The following is a 24,835-nucleotide window of genomic DNA, read 5'->3' as shown; positions in this document are numbered from 1 at the left end:
TAGCTATGGGTCCCTTGCCACTCATTTACTGTGCCAAAGTTATCTTCCAAGGAGGAGAGTTTTGCAGTTCAGGACTCTGCTGGGCACCACACCAGCACACGCACGCAGGGACTTCTATGTCCGTTTCATTATCCCAGCAAGAAGCTCAAAAGCACAAAAAGATCCTACGCGAGCGCTTTTTAGGCTTCAAGTCCTGCTGCGCGGTGAAAATGCCGCCAGAAATCACTGTTCAAAATCGCAAAGCCGCGGCGGGGAAAGCCGCCCGGCCTTTCCGCCGCCCGCGCCGCGGCCGCCGCGTCCGCGCTGCCGGGGCGGGCGCGGGCAGGGCCGGGGCGCCGAGCGCAGGGGCCGAGCCGCGGGGCGCGGCCGGGGGCAGGTCCGGCGCTGCCACCGCAGCACGTCCCCACCCGCTCGGCCGGAGGGGAGCTCGCAGGAGTCCATTTTATCGGGCCAGCCCTCGGCGGGGCTCGGCGGGCTCGGCCGAGCGGCAGCGCCCCGGGCAGCCGCGGCGGGCGGGCGGTGCGCGCGGCGGGCGGGGAGAGGCGGCGCGGCCGCCCCAGGGGAGAGCCAGCCCACAGACACGCGCCGAGAGCTCGTGGCAGCAGAGAGCGGCGGCTGCGTTGGCTTCCCCCCGCACTTCGTCCGTCCCCCCCCCCCCCACCACCACCTTTTTTTTTCCCCTCTTTCCAAAAAACATGGCTGAAGCTGGGACGGGCTTTTTGGAGCAGCTCAAGTCTTGCATCGTCTGGTCCTGGACTTATCTCTGGACGCTGTGGTTCTTCATCATGCTCTTCCTCGTCTACATCTTAAGGGTGCCGCTGAAGATCAATGACAATTTAACCACAGGTAGGCTCCGATCGTCTGCCCCCGTGCCCTGCCCCGGGGCGGCTCAGCCGGCGGTGCCCTGGGGGAGCGCCCAGCGCCGCCCCCGCGGGTGCTGGAGTCCTGGCTTTAGCTGTTTACACTGTTCCTATTGCACTCAAGCGTTCTTACTAACCAGGATTAAAACTTCAGTTGTGTTTCTGATAAATACTAGATCTCACCTACAGAATGGAAGACGATCGCTGTTGCAATGGACTTTGCTTTGGGTGCCCGGACTCGCTCAGGTAGTGCCGCTGCTGTACTGAACCGGCAGTAACTTACGTACTGTCAGCCAGTCTGCATTGGGCAGTTACGGCTGTATCTTGTAATTGCTTGGTTTTCCTACCCATCTACTTTGATAATTTAATTCCTGCCCCTCCCCTCTCCCCAGTCTCCCACTCCCTTGCTGGAGACGACAAATTCGTTTTGGGGCAGCTGAGACGTAACCCATGAGGCATCCCTGCTCTGGGAAGTCAAACGTTATCTGAGCATTTTTCACCCAGCCCTCTGGCCTGTTTTCATTTGATAAGCCTCTGGCAATTCCAGCATCAAAGAAGAATTTAAAAAAAAAAAAAAAGATTCTGCATAAGGCAGCTTTCACATTAATCATAGAGGCAATTATAAATTGCATTAACAAATTATAAACTTCAAATGCAATTTTGGTCAAATTTTCACAATATGTCTTTGGACAATATCCTGTTTCTTTTGACATTACCGCACGTTGATTAGAACAGGAAGTAATTTTTGTTGCTTGATTCTTAATAATTTATGTAATGCGTACATTCCAGGTAAACACTGCAGGCCATGCTTGTCAAGGAGAAATGTCAGAATGCTTTATATTGTCATTTTCGCTATTGCAGAAAATCACAGGCGTCCATCTGAGACCTAATCAACCCCCTCTGATTTCTTCCTGAGTTTGATTAAACTAATTCCTGATGCACTTTCTCATTTGAAATGTTACTCCAGCTGAGTCATCTTGGGGTTTATTGAAATGTCTTAAAATGCAAGTAAAATGACAGTATGAAGTCTTTGAGGAGTTTTAAAAGGCTGATGGAAGTTGCAAAGTGCTTGATAATAATAAGTTACCAGGGAGAATGATAGATAGGCACAGTATGGTCTTTATGCATCATCTGTTTCTAAATGGAATTTATTTTAAAATTTGTAGCAGTAATAACATGATAATTTTTTGTTTTATTTAGTTTTTCAAAGTTTTTGTGAATTAATTAAAACAGATTTAATTTATTGTGGATTGCCTTCCCCCTTTATACCCCCCAGCTGATTACAGTTGGATTCTACTGCCATTAGTTTGAGGCTGATCATGAAGTACCACAGCAAATGATGATGTGAAAATAAATGTGTAAATGTTGCTACTAAAACTTCTATGTGGCATAAAGAAATAGTAGAGCGATTTAAGAAATGGGTATTTTCCCAGAACAGGCTGGATCTGTTGGTGAGTTGAGGTCAACCAAACTGGTTTTCAGAGGCAGGCTTAGGCAGCCAGTTAAAAAACGTGGTTTCGTGGGTATGGTTTGTACTTCATGAAGTTGTGATTTAGAAAGGTTTTAGAGATTTAGATCAAACACCTTAAATAGAGCCCACAGTGTGCTGCTGTGCTGTGAAGGACTAGTGTGGCATAGAAGGGTACCTGCCACAAGAACCTGGCACTTGCTACTGCTGTGTGATTTTGTTTTCCCATACCTAGTGTTAGTATTTCTAAAAGGAAGTAGAAAAGCTGGAGAGGACAGTGGAAAAATGATTACAGGGCTGGAGAGAAGCATCAGAATAAGATTACAGTAAGGCAGTATTGTCATGGAGAGAGAGAAAGAAATGGCCTTTTAATAATGAAAAGAATTACAAGAGTTGATGACTAGAAGAAGGCAAACTCAATTTTGTCATAATCATGTGTTAATTTGTAGCAAACTTGAGTCAGCTGATAAAGGAGCCTGTGGGATTTGCATGTCTGAAAGTCTTCAAATCCAGTGGTGAAATAGGAATCACAAATGTTCATGCAGCCTTAAATTGCTTTTTGGCAAGGACAGGGCAGCAAGCTGTGCACAACTAGCAGTCAGAGTCATTGCCGATGGTTTCCAAGTAGATGTGTTGTTGGTCACTTGTATCAGAACGTCTGAGTAAGAACTGTGGGGTCTTTTTTCCCCTCTTTCAGTGTTGTACAGATGTGCATGTTGGTCGTCCTGTGTACTTCAGTGAGCTCCCAAGCTTGGAGGTTCTCAGTTTGGCCAAGCATAATTTCAGTGTCCTTAGTGGAGTACATTACTGTGATTTACCCAAAGGGAAATCTAGTCTTTAATATAAAAATATTAATGTTAAGTCTGTTTGTGGTGTTTCATGTGGTTTGTTTTATTTTTTTAAATTTTTTAAGGTTTGCCGTCCAGATTGAATAATAAAATTATAAATAGGAGAGTTTGAAGTATTGTACCATACCATTAGCCAGGATGCAAGAGAGCACATTTAATATGCCAGGCTAGACTGTTAAATACAGAATAAGCAGTTGAGGAAGCAGATGTTGCCATCTTATTCCAAAATAATTAAATATGCCTATTTTATATAACATGCTGTCTTTTCTTCCCATGTTGGCACTGGCATGACTTCTGAATGCCACACTAATCTGAACCAAGACACACCTCTTCTAAAAATGTGCTTGTTTTTCCTGACATAAGAATTTGGATTTCTAGTCAAATCCTAAGAAGGAAAGAGGCACTGAAGTTCAACAGTTTCTGATTATTTTATTTATCCTTTCAAAGTGCAACAGAAAGATGGCTTTTTGACCAGAGCATTAAGTGTGACTGGCTTGTGACAAGGCAGACAGGAGGAAACCTGTACCGAGGGTAGAGAAATCAGATAAATTGATTTCCTAAAAGTGCAAAACATAAATACATGGGTATGAGCTGTGGACTGAGTCTGGCTCTTTTGGTATCTGTGGAGTATTATTATTCAGCTGTGCTGAGCAAGGCCCTGTGGTTACCAGCTGAGCTGCTAGAGAATAGAGAAGGGAGCATTACAAGCCTGCAGAATGGAAGCAAACAAATAAAGTTGTACTGCCAGGCCCCTGAGGTCAGCAGGCCCAGGGTAGTCATGGCTGGAAGAGCAAGACTACATCACCTTGTGGTGGCTGGGACAGAGTTTTTATCTGAGGAATATGGTATCTTTTTTCATTATAATTAAAAAATACCCTAATATTATGACATTCCTACTGAAATAAATAGCTATAATTTTAATTAATGTAGGATTTGTGATCAGGTAATAGACTTCTTAAAGCCCAGTACCTGAAACACTGTGCTTGGTGCTTGCCATTTGGAGAGGGAAGGGGCTGGTGTGGAGCAGGGCTGGCAGCACCGGCCGTCAGCAGATCCCCACTCACCCCTGTGGTTTGTGTGGCCAGGGGGTGAAGTGAACATGTTCAAAGTCCTGTAAATTAAGAATAACAACATTTTCTCTTTGTCCAGTAATCTCTCATAAGACACAAAATGCAGAGGTTTTAGTCAGCTTGGCCCACCTCACGTGTGTTCACCAGTGTGTGCATTGCACTGACTTCAAGAAGCAAAGCACTTGGAAAGGACCCATCTTATGAAACTACCTTGTGTTAAACCATGTAGGAAAGCTGAGGGTGATTTCATTAGCAGAAATACTGCAGGAGATGGAGAGATGGAGCCTGCTTCTCAGGTGTGGGCTATGCTGTATTAGGGTGGTGGCTGCTGTCAGCGAAGCTCATGTCATCTTTCTGATCTTCCCTTTCTGGGCTTCCTGACTCTGCAGATCTATACTGCACATTGGTGTAATGTGCCCCAGTAAACTGCAGTGTGAGAAAGAAGTAACTTTTCATTCCCATGGTCTCAAATTCAAGTAGCAGCAGGGAACTTTTGCCTGTTACTAAAATTGAACTAATTTCACTTTTTCCCTGCTGCTGATAAGTTGGCCATGTGGAGCTGCGCGTGCGCAGGCTGTGATAATAAACCACCCTTAGGACAGAAGGGTTTTCTGGGCACTGGACACCTGGGAATGTGTCTTCCCTGGGTTGGGGGGCACAGCTGCAGGGGCTGGAGCTGCCAGTGCCTGCTCGACCTCTGAAGCCACCGCCAGTCAGGTGTGTTTGCTGTGATAGCATCTTGACAGCCGGTCAGGAGGTATTGTTCCCCTTCATAAATTTAAGCTAGTGCAGTTAATCATGAGGGCTGGAAAACATTAACCTGACAAAGGCCAGGGAGGTTCAAATAGTTTGAAAACCAGTGAACAGATTCTTTTAAGAAGACCTGAAGCACAGTTAGTTTTAGTTTTGTAGACTTGCAGGTGGTTGTTTGGTCTTTCTTCAGAGCAATCTGCCATCGTTGTGTTGAGTTTCTCTGTAAGCATCTGCTGTGCGAGCCACAGAAGTGAGTGTGATGGTGGGTGAGTCAACAGAGAACTTGGAGCAAAACTCTCTGCCACCAAAGGAGATGGAAGAATTCTTAACTTCCTGCAAGTGCCATGTAGATTTGTTTGGGGTATTTTTAAGAGCTTGACTGTTGAAAATAAAATTTCAAATGGCCATGGCCACTTCTGTCAAGGTCAGCATCAATCCTGCATACAAAATTCACAGAATCAGTTACAGACAGGTAGTTTGCTCACTGAACCAAAATGACTTGCATTAATTTTTGCATTTCTTAGAATTTAAATTAAATATTTACTACATACTGATCTTATTTTCTACTTAGTGGAATTAAAGTAAACAGGGTTTTCGTAACTGTTAACCCCCCTCTTCAGTTATATCACAGTACCACAAAGCATTTTTAGCAGCATTTTGCTGCTGAGCCTCCATTCAGTGTTTGGATGTTAGAGGGTTTTTTGGCCTGCCTTTTTGGGTTTTGTAAAACTTAGTTTTACTGCTGTAGGCTAATATTCAGGAGGCTATTATAAAACAGGTTTTAACTGTTTTAAGCATGTGTATTTTCATCACCGTACACTTGGAAACTCTCCCTTTAATTTTTTATGGAAGAGATTATGATGTGCTTCAATGTAGTATGTTACTTTTGACAGGAAGTAGACAAATCTTTGTCTGGGGATTCTAGGGGGAAAAGCCATATCAAAACTTGCTGGATCAATGCCCAATGGATGCAGTATACAATGATACTTATTTTCTACGAATTTTGGCATTTCTTCACAGCTTGACTTTTTGGTTGAACTAAATTTTTCAGTCAGCATCAGATGCTGGAAACAGAGGGAAGTTTGTAGGAAATGCAAGGTTTTTAGAAAATACTGTTTTTAGAAATTGACTTTCTTACTGCAAAAGCTCTAGAAGATTTGCAGTCAGTATTTCAGGGGAAATGTGTAAGCCAGAGCCTTCAAAATAATTTGGATAAAATCTTGAGTGAGCTTACTGTAACACTGACTGATATACAACCATGGAACTGTACTGTCAGCATCTAACTGAGGTCTGATGTCCTCTGTGTGCTAATGAAAATCTTCCAAAATGCCCCTAAAACTGCATGGGATTTTCCCAATGCATCCACTGAGTGTCTGGACACATTTAGCCCAAAAGAACATAAGGCCCCTATCGTTCACAGGGGTCATAGGTCCTAATTGTCTGAGTGGCTGCAAAAATACCACCAGTCTAAGTTAAAGAAAGAACTTAAAATAGGCATTTTTTGTGGTTATTTTGCAAAGCAAATGCAAAAATCCAGATCATAAATTTGCAATTGTGAAAGACAAAATAAGTGCTAACCGATGTCAGTGCCTCAAGGACTGAAAAGAGAGAGAAAAGTACATAAATCTGTGCCAAGACTGTACATTAAATGAAAGATAGAAGGTCATGATGCCTGCCTGAGAGCAGCACCTGGCAGGAATTAGGAAGATGATGTTTCATAAAACAGATTTTGGAGGGAATGACCTGCCTGTGTTTTAAAATGGATTCTCTGAAAGGAGCTATGGAGAGTCTAGCAAAACCACACTGTTAGCCTAAAGAAGCTCAAGCTGTTTACCTAATCACAGAGAAGCTATTTCATAGTAGCTAAGGAGGTGTAAGAGCTTTAATCTAGTTGACAAACATATAGTGAGCTTCGTAAATATTTGGAGGTAAAATTCATGTTAACTTGTCAGAATTGGAGCCCAAATCATCAGTGGTCTGAAGAAGCAGCCTGGCTGTGAGACATGCTGTGTGCAGTGCCCTTGCTGTAATGGAGACGTGGTTGCTTGTGCTGTAAACTCTGTGGTGGGAAGAAAGTAGTAGGTACTAAAGTAGCCTTTAATACAGGGAAGACAGATCTTAAAAAAGAGGTGGCTGCAAACTGAACCCAGAGAGGAATGCACATGTGAGGTGTTCTTTGTAAGAGATTTTTGAAGATGTGCTTTTGGATCCAGCTGTTATGTCTTTGGTTCTTGTAGTATGAAGACTCTCGCAGTAATGAGGATTGCCAGGCTCTTCAGTGGGGAAATTGGGAGTGAAATCTAATGGCCCACAGTAAACAGGAGAGCTGGCTAGTTAAAACACTATAATGCTGAGGTTTATAAAGCCCCACACCCAGCTAAAAACACTTGCTGATGGTGCAGGTATGTTGTACACAGATAGTCCCAGATGTGCCAGGACTTTTGTGTGCATGCCAGAGAGTAGTCCCTGCCGAGTCCAAGGTTTTTGTGTGTTGTTCAGTCAGATGGCAAATTCTGTGCTTAAGGGAGAGTTACTTGTCTTGTTGGCAAGTGGTAAAGCAAATAAAAGCACTTAAGTGGTGACTTAGGTTGGAGGGCCAAAGCAGTTTCTTCTGGATTGAAGGAATGGACATTGCTGTCAGAAGCTAATGAAGTCTTTTGTGTGGCTGCCACAACAAGTCAGGATTCATTCTTTTTTATCCAAGATTAGTTATTTAAGAAGGTATTTTATATTTAGTAATATCAGGCCCTGCTCTAGATACATGTCAAAATGTTGGCTACAACTGAGAGTTCTATTGAACTGCACAGGGAGAACTAAGACAAAGGGGAATGAGACCTTGATGCTGCAAACCTTCCGTGGTTTAGTTTGTTCCACAAGCATAGGTCCAGGGCTTTACTGCTCTGGTAATTAATATGCATGAACTCTCAAAGCCTTTGGCCTAAGTTTTTTGCTAAGGTACTGCAGAGAGCCTGTGGCAATATGGGGGATAGAGTTCCTAGTCGTTTCTGCCCAAAGGTATTTTTTTTTTGTCTTGTGGTTTGATGATTGCACCAAAGCTTTGCTTTTTTTTACCAGAGCTGTTTCAGGAATGTACTTAGGGCTTCTGTCATAGAATTTAAGATAATTTCTATCCTGGTCCTTTGGACAGACTTTGAAGTGTTTGTGGGGATGTTACCCCTCTGTTGGCTGTTAAAGGAGCTGAAAGCTCCTTCCACCTGTTTTTAAATTAGCTCTTTGTGGCACTGAAGGCATCTATTGAAAGGTTGTGTTATAAACTACAGTTTGTCCTCATGTGTGTGAACTGTCATGTGGACCAGTGATGCTGTGCAAATACTAATGAGTTAAAGTTGCTTTGTGAAATCCCAGCACAGGCTAATTGGAATTGTTTTGTATGTGTCTTAGTTGGGCACTGCAGAAGGGCAACAAGTTTTAACACCAAGAACACTAAGCCTAAGCAACAATAATGCATTTAAAGACAAGAGTTAATGTCACGCTTTCAGCAATCAGAACAAACAAGTTGCAACTGTTAGGCCTGAGGAAAGGACCTAAATTCAAAGTCCAAATCAAACCTCGCCAGCTGCAGAGAGAAGACAAAGATTTATTATTGTGGAGTCTAAACTGGAGATTTGTCACTGTGGTAGACTCATCGCTTAAGTGATTAAGTGCACTTAAATATACCAATTAGAAGGATGAAAGCTATAGGGCAAAAATGAAATGCGGTCATCTTTAGGATTCCTATTCTGTGTAGTGTGCCTACTGCAACCATGAGAACTAATTTCCAGCTCACTTTTACAAATAAACTTGGCTTATTAAATGTCAGGAATGTTAGGTTGAAATGCAGGGTCTTGTGTGCAGTGGCAAGACACTCAGAGATCAAATTTAAAGCACAAGAAATGTTGTTATCATCATCGTAATCTTATTTTGTAAGGCGGCCATTTATTTATCAAGAAAATATACTTGTAACCTGAGAGTGTCATAGATGTTGAAATTGAACTTGACATAACTAAATGTTTTTGTGACATGTCCTGTATGTTTATGCTGAGGGCTGAAAATTGTTTACGGCGTGGCTTGGTCTGAAGCAAGGTTATATGATCCACTAATGCACGTAATCGTCCATGTGAAATTTCTTTAGCTATTTTTAATACTGAAGTTAACTTGATAGCAGTGTACCCATCTGGTATGTTTTACACAAATCTCAGCTTAGCGTCCCAGGCTAGTCATTTCTTCAGTTTTCAGAGAGAAGGCTGAACCAGAGCCTGTCAGAGAAGGCTTGCAGCTGGCCTTCCACCCCCTGTGCAGGGGACAAGGGGACACACAGTCCTGGGGTGAGGCTCAAGATACTTCTTGAGCAGAAGCCAACTTTGTGCAGCAACAGGATGCTGCAGCTGAGCTGATGAGCCCTCCCTGTGAAGAGAAGGACCTGAGGAGGTCTTGTGCAGGGCTGCATCAATGCACAATTACTGATCTTAGAAGCCAGCAGTGTCTTCTCTGTAAGAGCTTGACTCGATGGATTTATCTGCCTGCTCAGAGTAGGCTCCTGTATTGTGCTGTGCTGTTATAAAAGTGCCTTCTGGTCCCTGTGTCTTGACTGTCCTGCTCATTGGGTCACAGGACAAAGGAGGATTGATACAAGCACAAGTGAATCGCTTAAGCAGTTCATACTGTTCTACATATTCCCAGAAATTCTTGTCAAGAGTTTACTGTTTAAAAGTGCTGATGCCAGCTGTGTTAGCAGTCACCCCAAAAGCCACATAGTCTTGTGGGGAGCACAAGTCCCAGGGAGCTCTGATTTGCTCCAGGGCTTCCTCAGGTGTCTGAGCCGCAGGATTTCCTCAGACCTGGCGGGGAGGGTTTGGCCTGTGTTCCAGCTGAGAGTGTTTTGTCAGCAGCTCTGCAGAAGGTGGAGTTTCCAACCTTCATGTCCTCCTGTGAGGAGTATGTAGGGGCTGTGCTCTGTGCCACTGGAGAGGTGTGCAGGCCTCTCTGGGTCCTGACTCCAACACACAGTTATATTTTACATTATCTTCCCATAAACTGCTGCACCGAAAGATTTTTTTTTCCCAGAACTTGACAATTCTCATGGATAGAAGCTTTGCTCTCACTCTGATTTAGATGTATGTGTAGCTGGCTTGCACACGTTTGTGCTGTTGACAGCTCTCTCCTTTACCTGCAGAAGCAGCATCGTGAAGACTGGTTCCCAGTGCACTCGTGGGGTTTTTCCTGCCTGTCCATCCCTTGTAAGATTGAGTCAATTGTCCTTGTTTGTTCTTCTAAAACTGCTGTATGTCCTTGATTCTGCTGGTAGTAGTTTATTCGTTCAGTTTTCTGGCCATTTCAGAAATGGGCTTGTACACTCTCCATCATATGCCAAGGTAAGGCTTCACTAACTGCCTTATATAGTGTAATTAATCCTTCTCACCTCCTAGTGAAAATAGTTTTCTTTGTTGGTTCTTTGCCTTTTGCCCCATTAACTTTGATATGGTGTCCCTGGCAGCTCCCTGCCTTCTGCACCTCCCGATTTTGGTAATGAAAATACTCTGTAAGGCTCAGCTGGCAGCTCCATGTGCTTTCCACATCATCCAGACTGGCTGCAGTTTTCTCCATCTCCTATTTTTACTAGCTTTCTACAGCACTGTCAGTACTTTACTTAAATCCAGACAGTTTATAGCTACACATTTTTCTCAGTAAGAGAACTGAATATTTTCAGTAAATGGGCACATCTGATTGGTCTGGCATGATATATTTATTTTGTGTTTCATCCTATTTTTTGTGTACCTCCATTCCTTAATTTATTGTTACCCTAAAAATTCTCAGTAGTTTGAGTGTGCATTTTAAAAACAGAAATATGAAGTACTCTGGCATAATTTGAGGCCTTTGAACCATTTATTAAAACTGTCTCAATATGGGGCTTGCTTTTACAAGTGTAATTTCCTTCAGCAAGTTGCTTTCCATACCTTCTCTTAATTTTATACTTAACCATGTCTTGAACATGTTAAGTCCTTTGAATTATATCTCACTTTCTCCTGTCACAGTGTCTCTTTTCTTGCCCTTCAATTATTTTTTTCCTCCACATTCAGCAGTTTGTTCCCATTCAAAAATGAAATAAGTATTCACTTTGGAAATTACCATATCCTGTTTTTTACATTGCCGTGTCCTTATTTCTTTTGTTGAAATAATCTTGGTTTGTTTGATTTGGTTTGTGATCTATTTTAGCTGTTTTCATACAGATCTTATGACTTGGTCTGACTTTTTCAGATATAGTTTAATTTCTCTGCCTTTTGTCCTCACCAAACCAGAGGGAAATCTTTGAATATCCCAGGTCTTGCAGGTATTATTTGTACAGGGCTGATATTGCTTTATTTGAAGGCCTTACCTGATAGACTGGTATCATAAGATTGTAAGGTGAAATTGAAATTAACTTTCCATTATTATTTTAAGAAAGACTGTGTTGCAATTCTGGTCTCCTTGAAGCAGTTGGTAAAGCTCCTACTAAGTTAATAAAATGATAATGTTGCCCCAAGAGTTTTTTTGGCATTAGTCTCAATAGAAGAGGGTATATAGCATGAATGATTCTCATACACCTCCCAGCAATCTGAAGTAAGTTTGCACATTTGCTGGATTTGAAACACAACAGGTATCAAGAACTGATTCTGATGACAATGATACTGATGACACTGAGAACTGATGACGGTGCAGGTTAAGGCATTTAGCATGAAAAGAAGTTAACCCATCTAAACCTAATCTGCAAAGTTGCCTAGCTGTTTTTATTAAAAAGTTTAAAACTTTTTAACCAGTTCTCTTGCCACACATTTTTATAACTCTTGAAGTTGTAATACAAATTTTCAGTTTTTCATAGGCTTTCTGACAGTGTGATGAATTTTGCATGACATAAGCCAAACCCAGTAATTAATAAACCACCCACTGAAAACTTTCAGTGCTTCAAGTACTATTCTACTCTTCTGTAAGTCAGGTAGATCTGAAAATCCCAGTTTTTCTACAGGCCACATTCAAATTGCCAGTGACTGATTATTGAACAATACTGTTGTTGGGTGATTGTTTTTATTTTTGTTTCTGAGCAATATACACGGTAGTAGATAAAATATGTTATATACAAAATATATTTTATATATTACATTATATATTTATGTTAGTAATATATATGTAATAAAAGACAGTGCTGTCTTCCTTGTGTTTGAGGCTACGCTTTATCATTTGGGGTGCAGAGTTAGTGATGGGTGAGACTAATTGGCATTGTTTGCTACTTTCCTTAGGTGAGCAAGTAATACAAGCTTGAAATAAATATCCTACAATATCTTTCTTACAAATCTGTTCTTTCCTAGGTGCAGTGGAGTTCCTGTTGCCGGATGGCAGCAGTGTGTGGGACTGGGTGCTGCCATGCTCCTGGCTGTGCTGTGAGGCTGTGGTGGCCCCTCTTGTCTGTTGGTGTGAGTGAGAGTAGCCACCCCTCAGTTATTGGAAGGGGGGGCTCCGTGGCTGTGAATGCCCACCCAGCTTGGTTCACTGGGAGGACAGCTCCCACCCTGGGGATCACCCAAGATCTGAGCTCCTGCAGTCTGGGTTATGACCCCTTGCAACTTGGCAGTGGACCCCTAGAGCTGGAGTTTGTGATTTAGTCCAGGCTGAACACTGGAGACTTTCTTAGTCTAAAACAAACAACCAACAATCCAAAAATCAGCCACAGAGAGCCTACAGACAGCTGCTCTGTCCACAAGCTCCTTCTGTACATTACCATCGTCCTCTTTCCAGAGCACACGTGATCCTTCTGCACAGGCACAAAAATCAATAATAAACAGTAAATGAATAACGAGAAGCCTGCCAACCAAAATCTCTCTTGTGTTTGCCTTCGTGTTTGTTTTCCTTTTCTAATCTAATGTGACGGAGAAGCATTTAAGGGAAAAGGATGCTGGGAATGATGAAACTTTATAAAGCCTTTTCTCACGAATGCTTTTGTTTTAGGAGCAAGGGAGCTTTGGTGGTACCCATGATGTTCGGACATTCCCGTGCAAAGCCTTGCGCTGCAGGCTACAGCTGTGGGCTCCTGGGCTTAGTTCCCCAGAAACTCTTTCGTGTTAAGCATCAAAAACCCATGGCATTGATGCAGTAGCTAGGAACATGTCTGGTTCAAGGTGACCTCTACAGTTCTCAGGATGTGTTTTTATTTATATACAGAAGGCGGGATTGATCTGCCTTTGGTGTTTAAGGTGAAGATAAATTCTCATTAAAAGTCTCTTTTCTGTTCCAGTTTGCAAGATTAGTTTGTTTTGGATATGTATTTTAAACACATAGACTGGAATTATATCTGCAAGGCAATGTTTTCAGAAGCACCTGGGGTATTTAATTACCTATGCTTTAGTCAGCCATTAGTTTACTCATTAACATGTACTTATTCATGTACTCTTTATACTAAGCATAGTAATAAACCAAATAATGCTTTGCTAACTGAAGGAAAAGCATTTAATATCTGATACACAATGTATTAGGTGCATCTGTAATGGGACAGTATTCTTTTACTCATATTCTAGTGTAATTCTGTACATCACAACCATTGCCTTTGCAGGAAGTTATGCTGTCAATTTGGAATAAAAGTTAATATTAATGAGAGATGTGAGAATACTGTAAAATAATAATAATAAACCTAAAATATGTGCCAGTTCAAACAAATCTGGTTATGGTGTTTGTTTTCCATGAATGCTGTAGTTCAGCAAGAGCAACATTGGCTGACTCGGGTCCTCAATGTTGTCCTTAAAATACAGGTCCCTCTGGACTGATGATTGCCAGCGCTGCGTGGCAGTAGAGGGGAAATGTCTGAGGTTTGTTCTTAATTTATAGTGAACAAAATACATGGCATATTTACTTATAGAGACAGTTAAAACTACTGTTTGGCATATTGCAGTTTTAAGTTTAGTAGAAAGGATTCATTGACTTTGAAATTGTAGTTTTGATATGCAAAATGTTTATCATGCAGAAACTAACTAGAAGCCGGTGCACTGGCATTTGACTCATGTCCATTTCCTAGTGGTTGCTGTTCAGCTGGGAACAGCGAGATCGGATTTTTGTTCTGTTGTACAGTTTTTCCCTTGCTGGTTGCCGGCCCTTGGGCGTGCCTTGCCGCCCCGCTGTCAGTAATGCCGCGTGTGCTGCTCGGCGCTGTGGCGGCGGGACAGCCTCGCGCCGTTCCCGCTAGAGGGCGCCTGGGAGCCGCGGGGACCGGGAGCGGCAGCGCCCGTGGGAACGCGGGCTGGAGAACCCGGGCGTGCCTGCTGCCAGAGACCTGGCGGGGCGGCCGGGCCGCGCCCGCGGCACAGCCCCGTCTTTAAAGCGGTGTGGGGGGCCCTCCATCTGCCGCTGCGGGCCCTGGACTGTCCCCGTGTTGGATCGTGTTACCGCAGAGTAACACGTGCGACCCTGCACGCAGTCACATGATAGGTAAAAAATAAAGCGGTAGGGCCATCCTGCCACTGATACAGTTGTAAGGTAAAGTCCCACCCTTGGGCTTCGGAAGTCTGCTTGGGAGGGGGTCCTGTACGCGGCTTTTACAAGGTCAGACAAAAGATGAGGTTCATGACGTGTAAATCTCAGTCTACAGAGAGCTGAAAGAACTACTGTGACATCGCAAAGCTGGATTATTTTAAGCAGGACAAAAAAGGGAAAATGCAGGACTAGTTGTTGACTGAAGTGACTGCCACAAAACAAGCTAAACAGCGAGTTAAAGCCAGTTGTGATAGGTGCTGCATTTATTTGCCAATGCTCTTGCAGACTGTAGGCTTTTAGACAGTGAGGACAGTTTGTGTGGAGGTGCTGAGGAGGTGACTAATACCATCCTGCCTGCCTTTATTCCACCCACTGCCTCAACTGTTAAGGCCACAGTGTTTTTACAGACATAAAGTAGTTTCTAAGGCTCTGGAAAATTTGTGCTAATTGTTGTGGTGTAATGTGTGTCTGGCTCTGGCTGACTTATTCTGTACAAACAGCAAAATGATCTTTGTTTCTTGAAGGTTTGTCTCCTCCCCAGCTGTTATTAGACCTCATGTCTAATCTGTCGGACCATTTGTGCATACATGCAAACATGGCTTTGTTGTTGGTTTTGTATATGTAGAAACAAATTAAAGGTGTATATTGTTTTTTGTGTATCCCTTGCTCCCCAGTATAGCTGGTCCGTTCAGGAGTCTGTAACCTTGTTACAGACGTGGTTAACTTATTTTAATACAAGTTTTAAAAAATGTCCCTTTTGTTTCAATATAAATCTTATACAAATAATATGTATATTGCTCATTTTAGCATTTGGTGTCTTTTATCAGAGATTTTTCAGGAAAGAACTCACTGCTTTCCTTTGATGCTTATTGGGTTGTTTTTTTATAAATCAAATCAATTGAGTTCTAGTTCTGCTCATACAGTTTATTCTCAAGCTCCTTTGTATTCTTTCTCTGGACTGCCATTGATATTTTTTATGTACACAACAGTATTATTAAAAAATGTAGGTGTTTGCAGCTGATCAGACAGTTCAAACAGACTCTTCAACATCAAGAGCCTCTGGAACAGCACATATCTACTTCATTAGGATTTTGTCCATGAGCTTATTTGGGAAATTTCAACTAGGTTGGTGCTTAAGTGCCTGGTCTTTGCATGGCTGTGTGTTAAATGTTAGCTCCCACCTTTATGTCATCCATCCAGACAGACTAAAGATAAATTTTAAGTGATAAAAGATGAAAAACAGCATTGCAAGTAGGATTTGGAGTAGGTTGCCAAGCGCTGAACAGGTCTCAAGAGTTTGTAATTCCAGCTCTCCACCTGTTCTGCACTTAATGGATTGATTTTTTGTGTGTGTGGCTTGTAAATGAACTACAAGGTACAGAGACTTCTAATGAAGCATACTAGGTACAAACAATTTAAGTACTTAATTTTTTTTTTCTGTAAAGTGTTCTAGTGACAGTAACAAAACATTTTCTGGTGTCTGTCAAGGCAGCACCTTAACTTCAGAGAGATTTGAAAGACAAAATACAAGGAAATTTGTATGATTACCAGCAACTGACATTGAATTTCAAGGGCATAGGCATAGGTGTTCTGTTCAGTCTTTTCCTATGTCTCTTTCCAAGTCTTGTCACCTCTTGCACTTAACATGGTATAAATATTTGGGAGTGCAGTGACTTTTCAAGAATAGCTGATTTGGTGGACAAGCCCTTGGCCTTTCCTTAGCTTACTACATCTTCTAATGCTGAACAACAATGACTAGGTCAGAAGAATTTAAAGGAGTTTGAATGTGAAGTAGTTTGCTGTGCAAAGACTTTTAATAGCTATATTTGCCCAATTGTATTGTTACAACTGCAACTGAGAACAAGTTAACATGAAATATGAGCCGGGCTTACTGTGCATTTTTAAAATTAAAAATACTTATTCTTACTAAAGGAACAGGGAAATGCCTGATTTATTGATGAATTTCTCAAGTATTTTTCTGTATGTATTAGGTTTGCATAGCCAGGTTTTGGTAGCTGGGAGGCTGCAGGGATGACTTCTTTGAGAAGCTGCCAGAACATTCCCATATGTCTGGCAGCCAATGCCAGCCAGCTCCAGGGTGGACCCACCACTGGCCAAGGCCAAGACAGTCAGAAATGGAGGTAACACTTCTGTGGTAACAGATTTAAGAAGAGAAAAAAAAGGTTACTGCATAGAAGTAATTGTGGCCAGAGAACAGTGGGGATGAACATATGAGGAACAACTCTGCAGACACCAAGGTCAGTGGAGAAGGAGGGATGGAGCTGCCCCAGGTGCTGGAGCTGAGATTTCTCTGCACACCATGGTGCAGACGATAGTGAAGTAGTTGTGCCCCTGCAACCCTTGGAGATCCATGGGGATACTAAGATCCACCTGCAGCCCATGGAGGAAACCCACACTGGAGCAGGGGCAGGACTCCTCCCTCTGAGTGATGGCAGAAACAATAGGTGGTGAACTGACCATAACCCCCATTCCTTGTCTGCCTGTGCCACTCTGGGGAGGAGGTAGAGCTGGGAAGGAGCAAGGGGTGGAGGGAAGATGTTTTTAAGGTTTATTTTACTTCTTGGTATCCTGCTCTGATTTTGGTAGTAATAGATTCTGTTAATATTCCCAAGTTGAGTCTTTTTTGTCTGTTATGGTATTTGGTGAGTGATTTCTCCTAGTCCATAACTCATGAATCCTTTGTTTTATTTTCCTGTCCTGTGGAGGGGAGTGATACAGCAGCTTTGGTGGGTGCATGGCATCCAGCCAGGGTCAGACCACCCCACTGTAAACCAAGGGTTTTTATGTGTTCTTGATATTTCTGAGCAATGTAGAGAGTTTTGTATGTACAACCAGGCTGTGCTCCAGAAACTACACACAACATAGAAACCTCTGTGGTGAAGGGGAGGTGTGGACAGATTTCTGGTTTTTACAGGGGTTGTGTGTTTTTTTTTCTTGAAAATGGGTAATACCAGATTCAGATTCATCAAACAGTGGAAAGTAACTTTCAGTGAGCAGGTGACAGGTGTGATTTGCCCCTCCTTAATTTCTAGTTTACTTTCTCATGTGAGTTTTCTAGTTGACTTGCCTTTTTACACACTTATCAATAGTTTTACTGTAATTCTGATTTTGAATTTTCTTAGTTATTGATTTCAGCAGCATCTTACCATACTGACTGCTGCAAGTAAATGATGTGTTTAGTGAATTCCTGTCTTCTTGTACAATTCTCAGTTTGTCCCTTATCTTGTTGAATGGCTGCTTTTTTGCAATTCTGCTGCTTTATTTTACAGACACTTGCAGTATCCTTTTAAGTTTTATCATTTGTATTAACATGGCTACATCTCCCTCCACATTTATGGTTTTGGATAGGTGATAGTACTCATAAAGTATGAGTGAACTATGATACATAAAATAGATTATATATTTCATATTCTTTACCATTCCTAATACCACATTTTGGTTGGTTAGTGAACCTAAAAAGGTTTATTTTTCTGACTCTGTCTGCAGCTGTTCATGGAGGGAGAGAATTCTGTTGAGCTGTGTACAGCAGTGCTTAGATTTTGTGCTCAGTCTGTTGCTCTATATGGGAAGAGAAGAAAATGCAGTCGTTTTAAATTTAGTAACTTCTGGTAATTTTGATGATTACTAAGATGCCTCTTCCGATTATAAATAAACCACATTGTTTAAAATATTTTTGACTAGACTGAATTATGTCCCAAAATTGGAACAGGCTGAGAAGAGTTTGGGAAAGAAATTACCATCAAGTTTTTGCATTCTTAACCGTAAATGGAAACAGAGGGGCATTGACTGACCAGAAGCTTTATTTCTATAGCTCCTCTGGCTAATGTAAAACATTATATACTAAAAATCCTGTCAGATTTAGTTTGTTATGCTTTTGAGGTCCTCTTGGAGGTCTGTAGGTAGTGGAAGGTGGCAAGCTCTGCTATCTGAAGCTCATTTGGCAACCTGGGGAGCAGAAAAAGTTGAATATGAGTAGGTATGGATGTCTACTAAGACAAGCAAAAGAGGTAACCCAACATCACTTTCACTGGGACACCAAGGCCAAGCTGTCAGACACTTGAGGATAACCATGGGATGTTGCAAAGACAAATTGAGGAGTTCAGTAGCTGGACTTTGATGATCCTTGGGCATCCCATCCAACCGAAGATATTCTATGACTCTATGATTTCAAGTCATTGAAAGCAAAGTCTGAGGAATTCAGTGTCTTCCTTGCTCAAACTCCTAGGCAAAGGCTGCAAAGCTTGCTGAGTAGCTAGGTGGTTATTTGAACTAAGAGGAAGAGATTTTCAGGCAAAAAACTAAATTTTGTAATTGCTTTTGTATCTGTCAGAATGTGTTTACTTCCATGGACTGAACTATCTGTACAGGTTACTTAAATGCTTCACAATCTTGCTTCTTTTCATGTAGTTTTGTCAAGATTTTTGAAATTAGGAGATAGCATGTGGCACACGGGTAGGTCATTGAGCTGAAGTCAGTGATACAGCTGAACAGGAGCAAACCGGTGGTTTGATGTTTCAGGATGTATCTTTGCTTTCCAAGAGCCTGGTTTCTTTCCTCTGTGTACCATGTGTCTTCTGTCATTTTGTGCATGTTACATGAGTTTTAACATCCATGAGATGGAAATGAAACTCCTTCCAGTGTCTGACCAATAAACATGATGGATTTGGGTGTCACTTCTGATATCTCATTCTGGGGCTAGAGCACCTGTCCTGTGAGGAAAGGCTGAAAAGGCTGGGGTTGTTTAACCTGGAGAAGTCTCTAAGGGGACCTCATGAAGTGGGCTGTTAAGAAAGATGGGGACAGACTTTTTACCAGGGCCTGTAGTGACAGGAGAAGGGGCAGTGGTTTTAACTTGAAAGATGGTAAGTTTAGATTGACTATAAGGATGACATTTTTACTATGAGTGTGGGAGGTACTGGAACAAGGCTGCCCATAAAAGCTGTGGATTCCCCATCCCTCTTAAGTGTTCAAGGCCATGTTGGATAGGCTTTTGAACAACATGGTTTAGTGGAAGGGGTCCCTGCCCATGGCAAGATGGTGGACTCCTTGAAAAATCAAGGTACCAAAGTGTTTTACAATTTGGGAAATGACAAATAATTGTAGGTATTTAAAGTTTAATGTTGTAAAGTCATAAACAGGAATGTTTTACTGATAACAATATCTTGACTGTGTGTTGTGATTTGACTAATATGTATGATGAAGACATTTGATGAATTTTTCCATTACTCATTTTCTCTAAAGCTATAAAAGAAGTATTCAAAACTTGCTACTTCTTTTATGGACTCAGAAGAGTTCATAATCTTGGAAGACATTTCAAACAGGAGGTGTGTTTGAAAAATCCTACTTCTCTATCTCAAATTAGTACATAGGGCTTTATTTTAGGTGATACTTTGTGGGCAGCCAGGACCAGAGATTTGCTGGCACAGCAAGCCAGCAGTTGTTTTCTGACAGGGAGTCCCCATGACTTAAAATGTCTCCATGTGCATTTATGTGGAAACCAGCCATGCTTATGAGACAAGTTTGATTTTTGCTCTATGAACTGTATGAACAGTAAGACAAATGGGAGATCCCATACAGATTAGGTCTTTCATCCAATCAGACAAAAATGGCAAGAGGACTGCTGGGATTTGGGGTTTTGGGTGAACCCAAGGCACTAGGATGGGATGAGGTCCAACTTGTAAGGTGTGTTGGATTTATGTTATTCTTCAAAGTAAAACATTTGTGACTAGAAATGTTCTGTTTAGCCAGTTCCCTTGGATGATTGCTCCATGTCAGTACAAGTAGGTCAGTGGCACATCCATACTCCTTCTCTGGGACATATCTGCATTAAATACACAGGGCTGAAGTAAAATCGTTTTTTAACTCTGGGCCTGAAACCACTAGATTCTGGCAGGAATATGAGATGAGAGCTTGTTCATCTTTCCACTCAGCAAACTGCAGTGTTAGCAGGACGACAAAAGCTGTAGCTTTTGAACATCAGATTGTCCTGGTACTGGCCAGGAACAGGATTATTTTTTTGCAGTACTTGGGATGGTCTGTGGCCATGCCCAAATGTTACTCGGCACCACCTCATGAGACTGCCAGGGACAGGAGAGAGGTGTCTCTATTGCTCTTTAGGAGAGAAGGGATTACTTTCTGTCCAGAAAAGGTAAGTAGGTGTGAATTGTTTCTGAATCTTATACCTTTTGTTACTAATATTGTTGCTGTTCCTGTTGTTGATTAATCTCATTCCTGTTTCCAGTATTTTTTTTTTAATCTCAAACCATCTTTGCCTTTAGTTCTTCCAATTGAAGGTGTGGGGAGTGAGATGCAGCTTGGTTTTAGCTAGACTACTAAATTGGAGAATACGATTTCTAAGCCATGATGTAGGCATGCTCCATGATTCCACCCATGTTCCCTCTGTTAAGCAAATTTCAGAAAACAGTGTGCTAAATGCCTTTAACCTCTTAATGGAGTAGAGAGAAAATGCTTAATAGAGGTCAGAGCATTTTGTATTTTGACTGCCACTTAGTTTTTAAATTCCATTGGGCATTATGTTGTTACATTTTTGTCTGAATGGTCTGACCTGTTCACAGTGATGTCAACAGCAACATGAATTAAAAATACGTGTTCATGTTTGGTCATGAATTCTTGGTTTCTGCCTAAGTTATGTGTATTTTGGAGTAAGCAAAGTCAAAGTAATAATTCAATTAAAGGAAAGAAGAAATGCAACAATTAAATTAAATTTTATTTATAGTAAGTTGCAATTTATTTTTCCCCAGCTGTGTAAGATACATTTAGTCAGTACAGTATTTCCTTTTCTACAAAATCCTTAAGTTCAATGAAGATTTTAATCTGCTTTTATATTATATGGCAGGAGCACTTTTGTACCAAATTGTAATGCAATAGTAAGGGAACCAAGGAATATATCCTGTTGATGACTGAAATTGCCTGCCCAGATTCTTGATCTAGGTCCATGGACTCGGCATTTATAAAAACTTGATTTGCAAAACCTTACAATTTGAACCAGACACTTCAGAGCTTCTCCCTTCCCACTGACACAAAATACATCTTTATTTATCAGTGCTATGTGGAAAAAGAAGGAGAACAAACCAGTTTGGTGGAAGCACCAATCATTTAACCTCATTTTTCTGTGCACGTTTGATGTGCTTTTAAGAACAGGAAATGATGGTGTAGGAGACTTTATCACTCATCTGAGATAAAAAAAAATTTGTGATAACAGGCCAGTTGTCATGAATGAGAATTTGTTTCAGGAAGGCAATTTAGTTTTAGACCTGTATTACCTCCTAAGAAATATTAAACTTTACTTATTTGAAATCCTAGGTCTCTCATGCTCCTAACAGGGACAACATCATTTAAGCATTCATTTCAGTAGTTGATCAACTATGTCACACTGAAATAAGGTGCACTTTCCAGACAGATCTCCAACTGTCTGGAATGCTAATGCACAGAATTGGTCTTACTATCTAAGTTCTTGTTACAGCAGTTTTTTAGTATTGTTGATATTTGAAATGAAGACCTGGGGACACTTGCTAATAGAAACCCATTGGTTTTTATTCTGTTGGTGTTGTGAATAATATTTCCTGTGAAGGGGTTGAAATATTATGGAAATGATGACTAAGAACGTTTATTTTAAAATATATTGTGCTGCATTCTTAGCCATGGATTTAAAAATAAATTGTCTACTGGGGAAAAAATGTTGGGCACGTTCCAATTTCACAACAAAAAGTGGGGGTGGGGTTAGATATTTCGTAGTTCTGCTGAAAAGTGCAGAGATACTGGGTACTGTCATTTAATGGAGACTAAAGAAGTCCAGCTGCACATCTTGCATAAGGGAAAAGCCTAAAAGACTTTCTCAGTATTTCTGAAAGTCAATGCAACTCTCAATATAATCAGAAAAGGAGAGTCAACAGATGGAGTGGCAAGAACTTCATCACCAGATCAATTCTCATTTTCATTTAATGTTTTTTTTTTTGATGTTGCTCACTTAAGTCTTAGTTATTTTGTGGAATAAGGTTTTGATACAGAGAATTGAGTTTGTCTAAGGGTAAAAGGCCATAATTTGGTATGTTCCATGTCACATGTAACACGGGAAGAAACTCTTGTGAGTGTTGCAGGAGATGCTTTAGTACTTAAATCTTCTAACCTTTGGACATCATCCTTCAGCCTCCAGTTTTAATCCCTGACTTTCATGGTTTGGGTGATTTAAACAGGCATGAACACAAGACCTCTCTGTTCTCTGCAGCATTCTCTTGAATATCAGCAATATACTGATATTGCTGATATTCAAGAGAATTTCACAATACTTTGGTAACAAATTATGTGCACGTGGGTCAGTGTTGGACTGTTTAATGTCTCCAAACTGAGGATGTTCTCAATTTTCTTCTATATCATCATGCATCAAAAAATCCTCTTTTCAGAAGCAATGTGATTTTCAAGAAAAGCCAATGGTATTTAAATAAAGAAGTTCCTAAATAACTTATGAAAAATGTACTTGGGTTTCTAAGCATTTCAGTGACACAACTGAACCAATATTCCAATAAATACACACAGGTAAGACATGAAATGGTTTTTGAAATAGTCATAGAGGGGAAATTAACAATCATGAAAGGATAACTGAAAGAAAAATTTGTGTACTCCATGCAGAGCACATGGTATAGCTGGTTTTGATACCATTGCATACTGCTTCTTTCCAGGCTGTAATTTCTGTCTGTCTGCAATACATATTTTTTCTCAATAAAAATCTAGTGGCAGTAGGTAGAGTGAAACAAAGATATGTCTAAAGGTCCTCTGAAATTAAAAGATCTTCAAGCAGTGCTTTGGATTTTTTGAATACCCAAACAAAGCAGCATGAAGCAATGCAAGAAAACTCCAGGTGCCTTTGGAAAGTGAGTTAGGCTCAGCTGGTTTGTGGGTGCTGGTGGCTGCATCCGGGGACATGGAGGCCTGCTTCACATCCATGATCTCTCCCTTGCCTGGCTGCTGCTCAGCTGAATTGCCAGAGCAGTGTCTTGTAGGGGAAGAATTTGATCAAAGGCTGACCTTTGGTGATTTGAGCTAAAAAATGGTAGATTGAATGCAGCTGGTCCGAGTCTTTGGTCTGTCTTAGCCCAGCCTAATGCCCTACCAGGGGCTCTGAGGGGTCCTCCTCATGCCTTCTGGTTTGCAAGCCTGTGTGGGCTTCCTTGGCAAAGTGTTGCTGAAGTTCATGCACTTTCATTAAATATGTTGATGCAGTTGAAAATGCTGCTAGGAGAAAAATTCTTCCTTGTTCTAGGGAGACAGTGAATAGGAGACTACTGAGAGATATTTATTAGAATTAGTCTTATAAACCTGTCACAGTGTAATTTATGCTTTCTTCTCTGTGCAGGCTACAGCTTTCCTGCTGTAAAGATTGTGAGAAGACAGAGAGTGGTCCCAGACTGAAAAAAACCAAGGGTGTCTTTGAAATCTTGTACTCATATGAATGCTGAGAAAGATGCCTTGAAAAATACATGGGAAGAAAAATAACAGGGACTATCACACATAAGAAGAATAGTCTAGTTTTTAAGAGGGTATCAGCTTTGCCATATGTTAGGGAAACATGGGGGAAAAAAAAGGAAGAACTCTGAAAAATATTTGAAAATGTTTGTTTATTTTTTTTAAAGCAGTGACATTTGCAGTGTTCTCTGCATGGCCATCACCGTATTCTCTTCCCACAGACAGATATGTGAGATTGTAGAGGTAAAGAAAGCATTTCAAATTCTTCTTCAGTTTTTCTGTTTCTTTTTTCTTCTTTTTCTTACATCTTTATTTATTTTCTCTTTTTAAAATTTTGTTTTGGTCATATGCATCTATAAATTTCAGACACATGTTTTTATCTGATGCTTGGGGGTTTCTGTCTTTTTTCAGGTTTATTAAGTTTAGTCTCCATTCTTCATTTGAGTTCATGTCACTGTGCTGGCCATATGAGTAGCTGGTATAAAATCTGCTGTGCTGTAGTGCAGCTAAAAGAGCATTGCTCTTCACCATTTTAGCTGCTTCTCAGTTTGTTCGTGGTTGAGGCGGAATGTGTTCTTGCAACTGCTGGAATCCCAGGGACGTTACATTGTAATATTTTTCTTGACACAGAGCGATGAATGTGATCTTCACTGTGGGAAAATTCCTCCAACAGCCCTGCTGGTTCAGAGGAGGTTTGTTGTTGATGCTCTCCTCGATCACAGGATGTGGCTCAGGCAGCTGTGTCTGCACACAGGGGCAGCTGATGCTCCCTGCCATATTACTCTTTTAACCTTCTGCCATCTCTTGACATTCTTTTGTGCTCACATCTCAGTCCACTCTGTC

General features: G+C 41.3%; 1 protein-coding gene across 10 annotated transcripts in view; it reads left to right on the top strand.

Moving 5' to 3' along the window:
• The first annotated feature begins 453 nt into the window (after window positions 1-453).
• Window positions 454-24,835, top strand: part of ST7 (suppression of tumorigenicity 7) — a 133,443-nt gene continuing 109,061 nt past the window's right edge. For 3 of the 10 annotated variants that reach the window (XM_085568319.1, XM_085568318.1, XM_085568314.1), the window contains exon 1: window positions 853-1,106. In XM_085568319.1, the coding sequence (XP_085424445.1) occupies window positions 1,051-1,106 (56 nt within the window). In that variant the 5' untranslated portion in view covers window positions 853-1,050. The other 7 variants (XM_085568320.1, XM_085568313.1, XM_085568311.1 and 4 more) reach the window with 7 other exon arrangements.

This window comes from Lonchura striata, chromosome 1A, assembly GCF_050655825.1.
Source record: "Lonchura striata isolate lonStrDom1 chromosome 1A, ASM5065582v1, whole genome shotgun sequence".
Taxonomy (NCBI): domain Eukaryota; kingdom Metazoa; phylum Chordata; class Aves; order Passeriformes; family Estrildidae; genus Lonchura; species Lonchura striata.
The sequence above is the reverse complement of the archived record's forward strand: the minus strand, read 5'-3'. Positions and strand labels throughout refer to the sequence as shown.